Source organism: Bombus huntii, chromosome 6 (genome assembly GCF_024542735.1).
Source record: "Bombus huntii isolate Logan2020A chromosome 6, iyBomHunt1.1, whole genome shotgun sequence".
Classification (NCBI taxonomy): Eukaryota; Metazoa; Arthropoda; class Insecta; order Hymenoptera; family Apidae; genus Bombus; species Bombus huntii.
Window position 1 is genome coordinate 6,227,199 of NC_066243.1, and position 17,515 is coordinate 6,244,713.

The 17,515-nt window shown below is 26.8% G+C and overlaps 2 protein-coding genes across 6 annotated transcripts; both read left to right on the top strand.

The window, feature by feature from the left end:
- The first annotated feature begins 3,768 nt into the window (after positions 1-3,768).
- Positions 3,769-8,019, top strand: LOC126866949 (inositol-3-phosphate synthase 1-B). 2 transcript variants are annotated; one of them, XM_050620989.1, is made up of 8 exons: positions 3,769-4,219; positions 5,127-5,296; positions 5,369-5,541; positions 5,638-5,905; positions 6,004-6,258; positions 6,368-6,610; positions 6,693-6,801; positions 6,905-8,019. In XM_050620989.1, the coding sequence occupies exons 3-8, from the start codon at positions 5,432-5,434 to the stop codon at positions 7,282-7,284; spliced, it is 1,365 nt and encodes a 454-aa protein (XP_050476946.1). In that variant the 5' UTR covers positions 3,769-4,219; positions 5,127-5,296; positions 5,369-5,431; the 3' UTR covers positions 7,285-8,019. The 2 variants fall into 2 exon arrangements, with proteins under 2 accessions (XP_050476946.1, XP_050476945.1); XM_050620988.1 differs by lacking the exon at positions 5,127-5,296 and having other exon boundaries at positions 3,770-4,219.
- Positions 8,020-10,254: 2,235 nt separating this feature from the next.
- On the top strand, positions 10,255-16,491 carry LOC126866925 (uncharacterized). 4 transcript variants are annotated; one of them, XM_050620939.1, is made up of 4 exons: positions 10,257-11,083; positions 11,283-11,555; positions 11,645-15,646; positions 15,724-16,491. In XM_050620939.1, exons 3-4 carry the CDS (start codon positions 11,696-11,698, stop codon positions 16,015-16,017), a joined length of 4,245 nt encoding a protein of 1,414 aa, XP_050476896.1. In that variant the 5' UTR covers positions 10,257-11,083; positions 11,283-11,555; positions 11,645-11,695; the 3' UTR covers positions 16,018-16,491. The 4 variants fall into 4 exon arrangements, with proteins under 4 accessions (XP_050476897.1, XP_050476896.1, XP_050476895.1 ...); XM_050620938.1 differs by having other exon boundaries at positions 10,257-10,871; positions 10,949-11,555; XM_050620940.1 differs by lacking the exon at positions 11,283-11,555 and having other exon boundaries at positions 10,255-11,083.
- The last annotated feature ends 1,024 nt before the right edge of the window (positions 16,492-17,515 follow it).

Sequence of the window (17,515 nt, forward strand, 5' to 3'; positions counted from 1 at the left end):
ATATAGGGTACATACATTCTATAATTTTATTAAATAAATATATATTAAGCATGATGTTGAATTTAAACGTAATTAATGCAAAAAGATTATTAAATGCGTAACATTACAAATTATTAATAGCATTATTTTCATATGACTTTTTATTATATGTATTTATATATATTTATCTATACTACAAAAATCGTTTACTGGTATAATATCATTATTTAATATGACGTAGTAATAACAAACAGCTGATATACAAATGTTAACAAACAACATGTAACAAGAAGATTTTATTAAATTTATTTAAAAGAATTTTTAAGTATAACATACAACATATTAAGAAAACATAATGGTAGATATTCATGTATTTACATGATTTATATTATTCATTTTTTAAATCTTTATAAAAATGTAAAAAAGTATATTACAAGCGTTAATTATTGTATTTTTTTTATCTTTACGATTTTAGTTAATGATTATATATGTACATTCTCTCATGCGATTTTTTTCGAGAAAATTAGGATATTATAGTATATGCGATGAAGAATAAGAATATATATAATTTAATGTATTTTAATGTTTAATAATATGATATGTTTAAATATAATTTATATTCAGAAAAGATAATCAACATAATATTATCCGAATTCAATGCTTAAATTAATAATTTATATAATTAATAACTACTCCTATTATTATTTATATATATTCAATATTTCTAAAAATTGTAAATATTGCCAAAAAAATGTGTACAACTAAAAAAAATGAGTGAAGATCACATTAAAAAATTACAGTTTTTTATACATAGTTAAATTATCTTGCTTAGTATTATATACTTGTGAAGTATAACATATTCAATAAAATTACGTTTCTTATAAATTGTCAAAAATAAGATCGAATATTTTTTCATTTTTAATGTACGTATAATGCGTTTTGTTATTTCTTATTCTCAGTAATCCTAAGTAAATAAAAAATATTTTATACATTTCTATATATTTTATACTTTAAATATTTGAAGTGCAATGTGAAAATACCTTTTATTGAATACATTGAATCAACTATAGAATTAAAATTGAAAGTTATTAAGAAGTTATTAAGAAGTTATTACGATATTAAATTTGCTTAACGATCTTAAAATTTCGAATTATTTTAGAACTTCAGAAAATAAAGGAACACGGAACTTTAAAGGTATTTATTCATAATATCTATTGCGTTGGTATATACGTGTATGATGATGGTCGTTCCCATAAGCCAATTCCGCTCCAATTTAGTTTAAGCATTGGACAGAGTTCAACTATCACCCTTTATGAATAATGGGCCAACTGTTGGTTGAATTCCATTTAATATTTTTGAGATAAGTTTACGTAATCGTATCCGCGAATTCGTTTAATAACGAATGAATATAAGCAATTAAATAATTATTATGTAGCAAAGTTGCTATTATAGTTTTATTTCCTTTTGTTTCCATGATTTCTTATTTCTTTCGGTATATATACATTATTATAATGTTATACGCCTATAATATACATCATTATTACATTGCGGATTTTTATGCATTTATGGGATTCGAAATTTGAAAGTGAGAAATTATACAGAATGCACATAATATTAGAAAACGCTTATATAAAATATATAAAATACCCAAAGTATAGTGCTTTCTATGATACCGAATAGGCAAAACAATTTTTTAGCAAAATTCTACTTTTTCAATTATATATTTTCTAAAATATGAATCTGCATAAAAATCTGCAGTCTAATTATTATCTTGTGACTAGATATTTACGATTTCTTTCATACGCGACATGAAACAAAAAAAATAAGAAATATTTATTCTATTAGAATTTCGCGAATATGATTATATCGGCACAGTATGTATAGGTAGTGGACGATCAGCGATAAGGGAGTTATCGATGTTGTTTCTTAAATATCGATCCGGAAATATTTCTGAACATACGATATTAATGTATGGAAGAATGCGATGCGAAGTAAAGTTACTAAATAGTATTTAATGAATTTTGTGTAAGATTCCAGCCTTGTACATATATGTATATACATTATCGGTAATGATGATGCTCGTTTCTTGGGAAGAAAGCAAAACGACACGTATATATAGTATACATCTAACGTTGACTCGGATAAAATCAGCCTTTGTAAACAGATTATAGCTCATAATCGTCCGTGGAGGGTCGTCTTACGAATGGCCTGGCAACATAATTCTTCCATTACGAAAGTTCCAGAGGCACCGAGTGCCAATTGATTGAAACAATCTATGTATTTCAACTACACATGATGTAATTGAACAGTTCACAGACCCGCTAACAATCATAATTTAAATCGCAAAACGTGTTAATACCTTATTTTATAGATTTGTGCAATTTATGTATAGTATGTATATATACATATGTACATACATGACATATATACATGACATATACTTCAATTATATTACTCTGTGAAAATACAGTAATTTTACCATAGTTTACCATAGTAAATTATAAGTAGAATTATTTTATATAAACGGTGCATTTGTAGTTAATAATCGTATCAAGTAATTTATAAAGAAGCACTTACATGTAGAGCATCTGTAACAATGCAAAACTTTCTTATGACAAAGAAAGTATTTTTTTATAAATATTTGTAATGGACGGTAAAGTTATAGTTTATTTAATAATTTACAAAAAATTGTAGCTTTACATATCTAGAATGTATGAAAGGATGTATATAATAAGTGAAATTTTTAATTGATATGTATGACAATTTATATTCGATAAATATTAATTCTCATGTTTTTTTAGAATATATTGTGCAATGTGCTTTATACACATGTAAGTGCATAACCAATATGCATAAAAATTTTGATATATAGAAATACGATTAATATAAATAAAAATAAAATATTAAGTTTCATTATGTTAAATAAGCCAATGTATAAATATAATACTTCATTAAATTTTTTCAGCAAATATACACATTAATTGAATAATATACATAATAGCAAATAAAAATATAAAAGTAAATATTGACAAAATTAAATAATTATAGTAGCTATATATACATATATACATATGTAAATTTTTGTTTCATACATACATTATTATATATTCATTGTTATCAATTTTATTTAGAGCAATAACTCATAATCTTATGTAGTTTTAATTTAAATATTTATTCTACCTGGGATATTCTATTAACTATTGAAACGTATACATAAATTTATATAATATTACATATTATTTGTACTTGTCAGAAAGTCCAAGGTATTCGAAATGTTCTATGATCATCCGAATGTCATGGATTTTATAGCCTCTTTTCATTTAAAGGAACGATTCATGAATTTATAAAACGGAAGAATAATTGGCGTATTAACGATAAAAAATAATCACGTTAGTTGAAATAACGGACGTTTTCATAACGCAGGAGCGATACAAACTCGGTTGAACGTAGAACCTAAAACAAGAACTTGATAGAAAAAAGAAAAACGTAGAACTTGGAGAAAACATATATACACGCACACGAACGATTCGAACATCGAGATATTTATCCAGGAGATAAGGTTAAAACACAGAATGTGGTTGTAAGGTGGTATAAGGAACAAAAAAGTAAGGAAGACGAGAGAATAAGAAGTTGCAAACTAAGCGTATGTTTAGTTTATGCGAGATTAGTTAGCTTGATAAAAACCGAGCGGTAATCAAATATAATAGGTGCCAGTTATACAGGGTGGAAGGGGGCTGCCACGACATTTCTTTTAAAGCGCATGCTTGCGCGAACTCTCGACATTTACGTTTCAGCTACGAACACGACGTTTTGGATATTCACCTTCGAGTATCATTTACGTTCGCTTTGCCTACGAATTTCTTCCTTTATTTTCTTTATCGCGGATATATAAATATACATATACATATATCACTTGTTGCATGGTGATTTATAAGAAGCGATTATACATCGATTGTTAATTTATATATATATATATCTTTTGATATTAAATTTAGAGTATAATCCTTCAATCAATCTATAATCCTTGAACCAATATTCCTGTGGAAGTACATTTTTGTGAATTTGCCGCAAAGCTAATTCAAGACTATTATCATCAGTGTAAAAGATTTAAATAACAACTAAAATGGCTTTGAAAATTCGCGTTGAATCGCCGAAGGTGAAATACACAGAAGACTATATCGAAGCACAGTACGAGTATCAAACAACGAATGTTACGGAAGACAACAGTGGAAATTATACAGTAAGCATACCTAGAATATTATGATATAATATACCTCTTACTTTTTTCTTATAATTCTTTCTTTCTATTTAAAAAAATATTCCTTTTTATTACAATAGTTGCCAAATTATTAAAACAGAACATTATGAGAAAAAAATTATAGAATAAGAAAAATGATTTTCTATATTTTATATAATAAATCCGATCAATAATGTTTAGCAGATTGTTACTAAATTAAAGAGATTATAATCGACTTTAATTTTAAGCAAAAAAATTATTTTTGTAAAGTATATGGGAGATATAAAAAGAATTTCAAAACTGTTGAAATGATGTGTATTAACTTATTCATACTTGTTCTTTTCCTTTCTCAAAAAAAAAAATATTTTATACAAAGCAATTCTTCATTATGAAAATTCATTTCTCAAAGGACTTTATGATGAATTATTATATTCTAAAAATGTTCATTTCATAATAGTTTTATACATTAAATGATAAGATGTAGTAAGATGTAGCATAGTAGTAAGAAAAGCTTCGAAAATACCCGCCCTTAGTGATATTTACTCATTCCTTATTGTAATTATTATGCATACGCAATGAAACATCAACTATAGAATTTCACTATGCATTTAATATATGAAAATAACAATACACATAAAAAAAAAGATCTTATATCTTAATATTGTTTTTAGACGTCCCTTTTAAACTATAAATTTCGTAAAAACTATATAAATAAATTGCTGTAACAAAATGAGAAAAGATGATAACGATTATTAAACAAAGTGTAAATAAGCTTATTTGTAAATTTTTTAATCAAGAAAACGGCTTTGATATTTAATTTGATCAATACATTTAAGGTTGAAAGGTTTTTTTTAGAAAAATTGTATAAATATTCAATTTACAAATTTTGTATTAAAAAATTCTTTTTTAGGGGGAAGGAACAAATATAATAATTAAAAAAAATGAACAGCTGCTCAAACCCTATGATTTTAATTTTGGAAATGAATTTTTCAATTTTTGAAAAAAATAAAGGTTCCTGTATTGTACACCACTCGTGTACTAGTAGAAAAAACCTTGGATACAAATATTAACAATTGCTACGTGTAATATTACTTATTTTAAATGTCTGAAAGTAATATATTACAGAATATAAACATGCATTTATTGTAATAGGTAACACCTGTAACAACAAACCTATTAATTAGAACACAACTGAAAGTTCCAAAACTTGGGTTAATGTTGGTAGGATGGGGTGGAAATAATGGTACTACTATTACCGCAGCATTATTAGCAAATAAACTTAGGTTGACATGGGAAACAAAGAATGGCATTCAAAAAGCAAATTGGTAATTATGATAATTTAATAATAATATAAAAAATTTTTTAATTCTTCTTCTTAAGTGAAATAATGTACTTATATAAAGCTTTTATTTAAATTTTAGGTATGGTTCCTTAACTCAAGCATCTACCATCAGATTAGGCAAAGGAAACAAAGAAGAGGTATATGTTCCCATGTCTTGGATGCTTCCAATGGTAAATCCAGATGATATTGAAATTGATGGTTGGGATATTTCAAATATGAACTTAGCTGATGCTATGCAACGTGCAGAAGTTTTAGACATTAATTTACAAAAGCAATTAGTACCACACATGGTGCATATGAAACCAAAAAAAAGCATATATTATCCTGACTTTATTGCATCCAATCAGGTAATTCTTTCAATTAAATTTTTCTTTTTCCTTAAATATTTATCTATTATTTACTTGGATTTTAAGAAGAAATCTATATTATATTTTTTAACTTTTAGGAAAAAAGAGCAAATAATATTATTTATGGTACAAAATTCGAACAATTGGAACAACTTAGAAAAGACATTGCAGAATTTAAAACTACAAAGAATTTGGATCAAGTGATTATATTATGGACTGCTAACACAGAACGATTTTCAGAGATAATTCCAGGTGTAAATGATACAGCAGAAAATTTATTAAATGCTATTAATGAAGGTCATTCAGAAATTAGTCCAAGTACAGTGTTTGCTGTTGCAGCTGCTTTGGAAGGAGTGAGTAAAATATATTTAGTATTATATTATTTTTAAATTGAAATTATTAATATTCTTTTTATTATTAATAGCAAAATTTGTTAATATTGTGTATATGTTACTGCTTCAGTGTACATATATAAATGGATCACCTCAAAATACTTTCGTACCAGGAGCAATGGAATTAGCAGAGCAACATAAAACATTCATTAGTGGCGATGATTTTAAATCTGGGCAAACAAAATTGAAATCTGTACTTGTAGATTTTCTAGTCTCAGCTGGTATTAAGCCAGTATCAATTGTTAGTTATAACCATCTTGGAAATAATGATGGTTATAATTTATCTGCTCCTCAACAATTTCGCTCAAAAGAGGTATTTTGTTGAAAAAGAAAAAATCTAATTTTGTATAATATATATTTATAATATTAATATTCTAATATAATTCTGTTTTTAGATTTCAAAAAGCAATGTTGTAGATGATATGGTACAATCAAATAAAATTCTTTACCAACCTGGAGAAAAGCCAGATCATTGTGTTGTTATTAAATATGTTCCATATGTCGGTATGTATTAAAAAATATATATATTTATTCTATTAGATATTATATATTATTTACTATCCATTTACTATTCAGAATACAGGATTGTTATTTAATTCTTTATTAGGTGATAGTAAACGGGCGATGGATGAATATACATCAGAAATATTACTTGGAGGACACAATACGATTGTAATACACAATACATGTGAAGATTCTTTATTGGCTAGCCCAATTATTTTGGATCTGGTCCTTTTAGCAGAAATTTGTTCGCGTATTACATTCAAAGTAGCTAATACCAAAAATGAGTTCACTGGATTTCACAGTGTACTTTCCATACTTTCATATCTTTGCAAAGCACCATTAGTTCCTCAAGGAACACCAATTGTAAATGCATTGTTCAGACAACGATCAGCAATCGAAAATATCTTAAGAGCCTGTCTTGCATTACCTCCCGAAAATAATATTTTACTTGAACACAAAGTTAATTTCAAAAACCAAGTATGAATTTAAAGGAAAGATATTAAATGTTTTAAAGTAAGGGTATTATTTGCAAAAGGGAAGCAAACAGTATTATCAAAGAATAATTTAAGAAAACAGTAAAAAATTCAATGTTCCAAAACCTGTACTGCTTACAAAATGAAATCTGTTAGTATCTGAACAATACTTTTATATATCTACATAAATCTTTATTACAAGATTTGTATTATTAGATGCAAAGTGTAATCATTATTGTTGATTAATGACAAATGATATAAAAGTTTTATAAAAACCATAGATTCTAAACCTATAAATCATGGTATTTGATACATGAGAATGTTTGCATTCATGACATTCTACAATGTACAATTGTTATATATATTTTTTAAACACAACAAATTAAAAATATCATTTTTAGTAATAAAAAAGTTATTTTTAAATGAAGATGGGGTTTAATTTCATATACAAAACTTAGTGTAATTATGTCTAAAAATTTCTGTCAGTAATTTACTGTTTATGTCTTTGTTTTTCGTAGCTTAATGTTCAATTTCACTGTTAGAAATATTGTGATTTTTTTTATATTATAAAGTATTTAGTAGAAAAAATAACAATGTCGATATGACTCTTCACTGTAAAAATACCCTTATTGTTCTCAGATATACATATATTATGTTTATAAATGAAGAATCAGTGTTAATAATACATTTACCAATCTGTTTATGTGTTATAATGCATTTAAGAATAAATAGTCATGAAAAAATACACACAATTTATTTATTTAAATTTTCTCATGGTATCAGAGTTTTTTAACTTGTCTTTTAATATTACAACTACCAAATAAATACTTTTTATATGATAATAATATTTTATTTTTCCAGCTTTCCAACCATATAAAGAGACTCAGTTTACAATCCTTATTCTTATTTATATAGGATTATTAGAGGATTATATATATATGTGATCTTTTTTGTTATATTAACACGTTCGTCGTCACGTCGCACATATTCTTGCGACGGGTATACTTCCGTGGGGGCCCCGTCACCAACGTATGGTGACGCTCTTCTTGTTCGAGTTAACACGTTTGTCGCCCATGTTTCCTGCGGGGCCCAAATCCGACCGTGGCTTCCTCAATATTCGAACTCGATGAAATTCTATTTATAATTTTTTTTCTAAAATTCACTACTTCGTCATCACTACTCTCTTCACTTTCAAATATATTTTCATACTGTTTACTGAACATTTTGAGGATAAAAAAAGCACTGATGTACGTCTCACAAGTATGCTTCTCGACTAAATCAAAGATCTGAGATATCTGCCATGAGATCCCTCGGAATACTCTAGCTGGAAAGTTTATCGCTTTTTCCATTTCAGAACTAAATATATTTGTCGGAAATGAAAGAACATCGGGATTTCCCATCTGGAATGTTGGGAAAAACTCCAATACCCTTAGTCCAGACTTTTACTATAGCTACACTTAAGTAATAAAAATAAGAAATAGTTTTAATGTTCCAATCTGGCCTTATGACGATGGGTTCGGGCTCGAAGTAACATAGCGGGTCACTGGACGTAGTCACGGTCGGATTTGGACCCCGCAGGAAACATAGCCGAAACACGCTGGGCGACGAATGTGTTAATTATTTTTCTTTATTTTTAATCTTTAAATTTTTGTGGTTAATTATTTCAATTTTATCAACAATTCTTCCTACGAATGAATAGGATTTTTCTTGTTTATGTAAATTTAATATGTATAACTTCTTCAAAAAATTATTGCTTTTTGTATTTTATTTTTCATATTCGAATTTTTCTTTATTTCTTGCTAACTCTGTTTGTTAATTATATACAGCGACGTGCAAAAATTTCAGATCAAGATAGATTTTTGCTTTATATTTCAAAAATGATATTTTAAAGAATTTTAAGTATCATTATACAACTATATAACAATGTTTATGTGTTATACCATTTTGTTTTACTTATATCTTTGTACCTAATATTGTTTAATATTTTTTTAGATACTGCTTTTAGAATATATATAAAGTTATTAAAAATTCATTCTGGCCAGAAATTGTTGTATATTATTATATGTACAATAATTGATCAACATGAATCGTCGACTTTTCCCCAACACAATACATATATTTACGTAGGTTAAGGTTAAATTTAAAATCACGAAATAAAAAACCGAAATTTTCTGGGGTTTTTGTTACATAGAAGTTAGATTTAGGTTTAGTTCTAAAATAAAATTAAATATATTTATAATTGGCTGCAAAATATTTTTTGTGACATTTTGCTTACCTAAATAGCGCTTTTTAACATATTACAGCTTAAAAAAGATCAGAAATACTGACCAAATTGCTCGCTATGATCCAGAAGTTTTGGGTTTGAGTTTTATTTTTCTCTCAGTACATTTTTACAGAGAAAGAATTATACGAATGAACATAGAATGATCTAATTTTTGATATAAAATAAAGAATATATTTAGCAATCAATTATGAAGAAATAATAAATATTCGCGATTTTTCTACATGAATGTAATTCGACTGCTTGATTTAAAACTCATTTGATAGAAATAATTTTTCAAAGCTTCTTTTTTTTTATAATAATAATTTTATAATAATTTTTATATCGTTTCTTACCTTTCTACGTACAACTTTTCTTAAGATTTTTACATATAATTTTTACAGTATTATATTAAAATAAAAAAATGTTTGAAGCTTTAACTAAGTAAATTAAAATATAGAAAATTCATATGCAAAATAAGGGATAATTTAAATAAATGGGAAATAAATTCAATCTAGAGAATTATAAAGGTATTTTTAAATCGTTTAAATTAATAATTATCTTTGACATAAAGCATTAATGTACATGATAATACATCAAAAATTATTACATGCGACATTTTCCATGACAAATTAAAAGATATTTGGGTATAAAGACGTTTCAATAAAATACTTAATAATTTACAATGAATTATAAGCAGACTGCAGATTTTTCTGCATTTATAAAAAATTTAAAAATATAAAATTATACAAAATGCACATAATATAAAAAAATATAAAATCCAAAATACAATGCTTTTTATAATATCTGATATGTAAAATAATTTTTTACCGAGGTTTTGCTTTTTTAATTACATCCCTAAAAATATGCGTTTGCATAAAAATGCACAGCCTAATTGTATCAAAAATATTTTACTTTTAAAAAAAGAAAAAACGTGAAATTTTTTATGTAGTCAATTGAATTGTTCGCGGTTTCATACTAAGCAAATGCGCAGTACGCTACCTGCACATAAAAAAGTATTTTTGCTAAATTGAATTAAAATGGCAAAAATTTTACTTACCTGTTCTATATTTTATCTTAATATAATTGATATTGTATGCTAATTATTAAATTGAATTTTTCTCATTTAATATTTTGTATAGGAAAGATAGAATAATAGAATCGCGGCCATTACAAACATAAGCAACGTCACAGCTTCAGTAAAGGAATTCAGAAGACGACAGTTGAACGTGGCATAAATTTCCCTTCCAAAGTGCGCATAGATTAATCGATTCTTTTCATGAAACTTGCATCTCTCGGATCGTAATCTATGACGGGTCTCCGTAATATGTTACAGAGTAATGTATACGAAAATATTCTATGGCTATTGAAAGCTAGTCATGAATTTCGGAAGTGTAGAATGTCTGTTGCGTAGGCCGAAAATAACATAACGCCACAGGCGCCATTAAGTTGCGCCATCTGGATATCATTACGAAGAAATTATATTAGTCAAAGTTTGGAAAGACTTTTGAATTACATTATTACTCTTCCCGATAACGAGTATTATAAGGTAAAATTAACGAATTTAAAAATTGGTATAATACACACCGGTTACGTTTATATTATGTTTAAATGTAGGAGTATATACTCCTTATGATTATATTCACTTAACCTCAATTTTGAATGAAAAATGAATACCTGTGATTATGAAAATGTAATTTTATATTTGTCTTATGGTGATAATAAAAAAAAACAATCTTTTTTGAAAGAGGGAATCGAAGGTACTTTCAATTTCGCAAGAGAAAACATAAACTTCAAGAGTTTGAAAATATCAATAACTACAGCGTTCTATAAGTAACGACAATATATATTAGTTAGTTGAACTAATTTTTACTAACTTTTTATAAATTAACAAACTTATAATAATGGGATGTGCTATGTGTAATTATTTTGTACAAAATTAAAGAAGAAATAATAGTATCATAAACACAACATGCACAAGTAGTGTTATAGAAAGGATAATTTTCATTTTTACATAAAAGGTAAATCAGATGTGTTTATTTATGTTATTTTGTATGAACTGTTACAAATGTATATATTTGATTTGATTAACTTATCGCTTTTTTTTTAGATTATACAAACTTTGCAAATACACATCTAAAATACGATGGGAAAACTTTAAATGAATAGGTCAAAGATGCAGCACACTGAAGTTAAAAACAAGGATCATAATTATAGTGAAGTAAAATTACATAGTATTCAGCATACTGCTAGTAATATCCTAAATGTATGTGACAGTGATGTTAAAACAACATGTAAATCAAACAAAACTGGATTAGTATCGAATAAAGAAATATTCGGTCAGATTAAAGATATTAATGAATTAAAAAAAATTACACCACGTGTAAAATTGTTGACTCATGATGCAAATAGTTTAAATGAATTAACTAAAATTTCTTTGCACAATAAAATATCTTCGCAAAAGAAACTATCAATATCAGAACAAACAAAACAGGAATTAAAAAAGTATTGTAGGACTTGTGCCGGTTTGAAACTTCCATTAGTTGATATTTTTAGTGAAAAAGGTAATCAAATGAGATTAAGTCAACAAATTAAGCATTTAGAAGAAATAAATCCATATGATAGTTTATCAACTCAAATGTGTATGGATTGTATCTGTGACTTAAAAATGAGTTATAAGTTTTTTATGCAAATTAAAAAAGCAGAAGTTAAATTAAGATCTATTCACATTACTCTCACAGATACAGCGACAAAAAATGCAGAATTAAATAAAATGCAGCCTGTAGAAAGTTTCGAAAAACAGATGGAAAATGCTGTTGAGTGTAATACAAAAAATCCATCTACAAGTAAAGAATATACTTCCGTACCAAAAATATCTACAATTTTTTCATTAAAAGATAATGAAGATATTGTAAAAGATAAGAAGCTTTGTACAGATTATAAAGAATCAGAAAGTAAGGTTGAACCTGGAATTTTTGAAGACACCACTGTCTTACAAAATAGTGATGATAATGAATCAATAGAAGAATTTGATCCAGATGATCCTCCTTTTCAACCTGATAGTTCTGATGTTGCAGAATCTGATGATGAAGTAGAAATACCAAGTGCAAAAAGACGACATATTCAACAGAAAGAAAATACAAAACAATGTTCACAATCAACTATTGTTTCTGATAATAATCCAATTTCAGATAATAAAAGTACTGAAATTAACCAAACAACATATAATTATGAATGTATGAGAACATACATTAAAGTAGGGGACACAGAATGTAATAATCAGTCTACTGAACCACGCAGCGTCAATAATTCTGAAAGTACAAAAGAATGTTCAAAACAACCAAACATATTAAAACGCAGGTTATTATTACAGTCTAAAAAAGAATCTACAGAAGAAACTGATGAAAATATTTACCAGACAAATATTTCTGATAAAAGTCATAAAGACTTAAAAGTACAAAAACTCGATGTAAACAATTCTTTGAACCTTAACAGTAATCAAGAAGATGGCATCATGTATGTTACTGTGAAAGGATCTAAACCGAATGAAATATTGTTAGTAAAAGTTAAGAAAATGGATAAACCATTAGAGAAAAAAGAAGATAAATCTACAGGGAAAAAGAATTTTGATATTAAACCAATGGATAAGATTTTAAAACGATATGAAACATTAGTTACAAAAGAAAAAGATTTATTTCCAGAACGAACAAAAAAGTTAGAAATAAGAGAGCAGATTATAGAAGAACAAATAGAAGAATACAAGAAAAAGCGAGAAAAAGTATTAGGTGGACATGCCAATATTGTTGCACCTCCAAAATTTGAGGAATCTCGTTATTTTAAGCGTAATGAAAGTCAAGATAATCAAAGATCTTTTACACATATAGAAAATGATTCTGCTGTAAACATACAGTTTAATAAAGATGATAGTGAATTTAATGCAACTATTACAATTGAAGATGATGCTATAGAAATTGCAGAATCAGCCAAAGAAAAGTCAACAAATGAAAAAGCGTATGTAAATACTGAAGAATATTTATCACATTTAGCAAAGCTTAAATTGAAATGGGAAGAAGCAAAAAAGAAGAAAGAATATCTTCAAAAAGAACTTGATGAATCTTATACAGAAGGAAATATTGAAAAGTTAGCAAGAATTTTAGGGGAAAAAAAAAAAAATTTGCAAGACTTTCAAGATTATTTAAAACAACGTAAAATTGTAATTACAAGATTAAAAGATGAGGATATTATTTCTCTTTATGAAGACAGAAACAATGCAGTCCTTAAAAACAACTTACCTGACTTAATAGATGAAAGTCAACCAGCAGATTATATTCCAGAAGAACATTATTTAGAATGTGATTATTGTCCAGAAACATTTGCTTCTAAAGAAGTTCTTGAAGAACATTTAAGATCACATGACTATAAAATTATGCATTTTTGTGAAGATTGCATGGAAGAATTTCCAACAAATAAAGCAAAACGAAATCATAATGTGATTTGTATAAAAAAATTATTATGTAAATATTGTGACATGATGTTAGATTCAAAAGGAAAAAAGCGTCAGCATGAACAAAAACATTGTGATAGTATGTATGGACAATTATGTGATGTATGTGGTGAAAAGTTTAAACATCAAGGAACATTGGATCAACATGTCAAAACACAACACATGAATTGGGAAAAAATATATCAATGTACAAAGTGTCCTAAAAAGTTTGCATTCAAACAAAAACTTAGCTTTCATTTGAAATCTGTACACACAACTTTAAGAGCCTATTTGTGTGAGGATTGTGGAGCTGATTTTAAAAATCCTGCAAGTCTTAGACATCATAGAATACGTAAACATCAACCTGTAAGTAATAAGAGAGAATGCCCAGTTTGCCATAAATTAGTACCGTTTTATAGCCTTTCTAAACACATGCATACTCATAAAGCATATACTATTCAGTGTCCACACTGTGACAAAATGTTTAAAAATAGTTCAACTTTAAAGCAACATGTAAGAATTCATGAAGATCAACGTCAATATCGATGTGATACTTGTGGTGTTGGATTTAATAGAAGAGATGGTTTAAGGTTACACATGAGAGTACATGAGAAGACCGATAGTAGGGGATTAAAAGAATGTTCATGTCAAGTATGTGGTGAAAAGTTTCCAAATCATTCAACACTTGTTATACATAGGAACCGAGTTCATAAGGATGGTAGACAATACACTTGTCATATATGTAATAGATCAATGATTTCAACTAGATCATTAGAGTGGCATATGTCTCATATACACAATGAAACACTTCCTGGTGTAAAGGAAGGGATAGATGGGGCACCAGAAAAAAGAAGGGCATCATGTTATCGTTGTAGTAAGACATTCAAAACAGAAATGATTTTGAGAACGCATATTAAAAACACACATATGGAGAAAGATCCTATGAAATGTTTAGATTGTGAATTAACATTTATTTCCGAAGTGAGGTTAAGACATCATATGATGGTCACACATAACAGATTAGAAGGAACTATACCATGCCCACATTGTCCAAAGAGATTTGTGAATCAAATCAGATTAAAAACTCATTTGGTATCTCATTCTGAAGATAGGCCACATACTTGTGAAATCTGTGGGTTTAAATTGAAAACTAAGATACAGTTGGTTAAACATCAACAAAATAGGCACAGCGATGAAAGACCTTTACAGTGTAGATATTGTCCTTGGAGATGTAAACAAGTTAGTGCACTTGTATGTCATGAAAGAACTCATACAAATGAACGACCATATTCTTGCAGTGTATGTAGGCAACGTTTTAAATATTTAGGTGATAAAAATAAACATGAAAGACGACATGAAAGCTTAGGAGGATCTGGATTTAAAAGGATAATACTTAGTCGAAATAGTAAACCTAAACTATTAGAAGATTCTTCTTGTTCTGAACACGAAAGTTTAAATAATATAAAGTGTCAAGTTCCTGAAAGTGAATATCAAGAACAGACAGATCAACAATTTGAAGAAGAACAAATAGTTAAGTTTGAAGAAGAACAAATAGTTAAATTTGAAGAAGAACAGATTAAATTTGAAGAACAAGAAATAACAGAAGAATATGAACAAGTATATGAACAGGTAAACATAATTTTATAGTTCTATATTATTTTTTATTACATTAGATTCTTATTTTTTATATACATGTTATTTCTCAGGAATATGAAGAGACATCCAGAGAAGCTTCTGATGCAGCAGAAGTTATAATGAATATGGAAGACACAACAGTTTACACAGAAGAAGTAACTGCGGATAACATTGAACCTACAGAAATTATGGCAGATGAAATAATGACAAATGAAATATTACAATCAGGTGCTGTAGTTCACTTGCAACAAGAAGATGATTCAGGGAAAATACAAGTGATTCCAGTGATGTTATCTTTACCTGATTTATCCGATGCAAATACAGAGGTCAATTTAGCTACTGCATCCATTATGTATAATAATTAAATTCAATTTCGCATTTTATATTTGCGATATGCTTTGTATAAAGAAATAATTTTTAAAGTTTTATTGTGGTAATTATACATTTAAAAAAGAACTGTTTATTTGGTATAAATAAGTAGGGGCTAAATCACATTCCTATAGACCCAATTTCAGCATGTTCTAAAATGTGTATTTCCTTTTAGTATACATATATAGATTTCACTACACTAGGATATTATGTACCTAAAGGTCAAAATAGCTATTTGCGAAATGTATGAAAATACTTATTAAAATCAATTTAAAACTGTAAAAAGGATAATATAACAAATTTTATCTCTTCTTAGTGCTTTACAATACAAAATTTTTGTTTAACTATAAATAATAAATAAAAATATCTGTAGTATGATATAAAGTATTTTGTACAAATCTAAAAGATGAATAAGTATTTTACTTGATAATACAAACTTTCAAGATTAATAAAATTGATGTTGCTCATAACCACATGTCTACATATAAATTGTTCGTAATACAAATTCATTTATTTTTTGTTTTCTGCTTATTAATACTTTATTTTCTATTTATTGGTATTACTTCGTAAGTTCTCCATTTCTTAATTTATAAAAGGACCAGCAATATTTTTATTAAGAAAAATCATGCGTTTTATAGTTATAAATTATAGTAAATTAAGAAAACATTCTCAAATGATTTTTTACAGTAATATTTCTACATTATTTTATATACAAACATTTTGTTAAATAATCGTATTTTTAAAGCACACAATCATCAACAATCTTTAATGACACAATCCGTCTTCAATTTTTTTGATTTTCATGGACTACTGGAACACTGTCACTTTCACTTCTCTTTAAACTACTCATTCGAACCACTTGGCCTTTTACACATTTATCAGATTAAAAAGAACTTAATTTAATTCAAAAGAATATCTGAAGAATACGGTTTATCAACCACTATATGAAGTGTTTTAATAGTATTATTAATTTTTTTTGCAAGATATTTTTTCCTTCATTATGATTTAAGTAAAATTCTATCCTTAATTCTTTTAAGTTTCTATTCATCCTAAAAAAGTATAAGAATAATTGATATAATAAAATGGATTATCTTTCTCTTAATTATTACATATACATAATTATTCATATTATATTATGAACTTACTTGTCGGTTATTGTTCTTATTGGTTTAATCTTCTTCATTTATATGGACTAATTGGAGCAGTATCAGTTCCATCACTATTTAAACTAGAATTATTAGAATCATTTAGCCTTAACCTCTTGTATGATCTAAGACATTCATCAGGTTTGTTATAAGGATTATCTATTTCCGTAATCTATTCACTAATTTATTTAACTGTTCCTTGAAAATGGATAACATCATGACCAAAAGTTTTGGTATCTTCATAATTCTTTGATAAAATATAAGATTTTAATTAATTTTAAGATTTTTATTAGTTAATGCAACATGTAATTTAGATCTGAACTGCCCTTCTGCTTTTAAGACTAATTTG

What these genes read in the sequence shown, in the direction of transcription:
- LOC126866949 (XM_050620988.1), top strand. Translation starts at nt 4,103, where the DNA reads ATGGCTTTGAAAATTCGCGTTGAATCGCCGAAGGTGAAATACACAGAA. An exon ending in GGCATTCAAAAAGCAAATTG is followed by an intron (nt 5,542 to 5,637) that starts GTAATTATGATA and finishes TTTAAATTTTAG; the next exon opens with GTATGGTTCCTTAACTCAAG. An exon ending in AACAATTTCGCTCAAAAGAG is followed by an intron (nt 6,611 to 6,692) that starts GTATTTTGTTGA and finishes TTCTGTTTTTAG; the next exon opens with ATTTCAAAAAGCAATGTTGT.
- LOC126866925 (XM_050620940.1), top strand. Translation starts at nt 11,696, where the DNA reads ATGAATAGGTCAAAGATGCAGCACACTGAAGTTAAAAACAAGGATCAT. An exon ending in ATGAACAAGTATATGAACAG is followed by an intron (nt 15,647 to 15,723) that starts GTAAACATAATT and finishes GTTATTTCTCAG; the next exon opens with GAATATGAAGAGACATCCAG.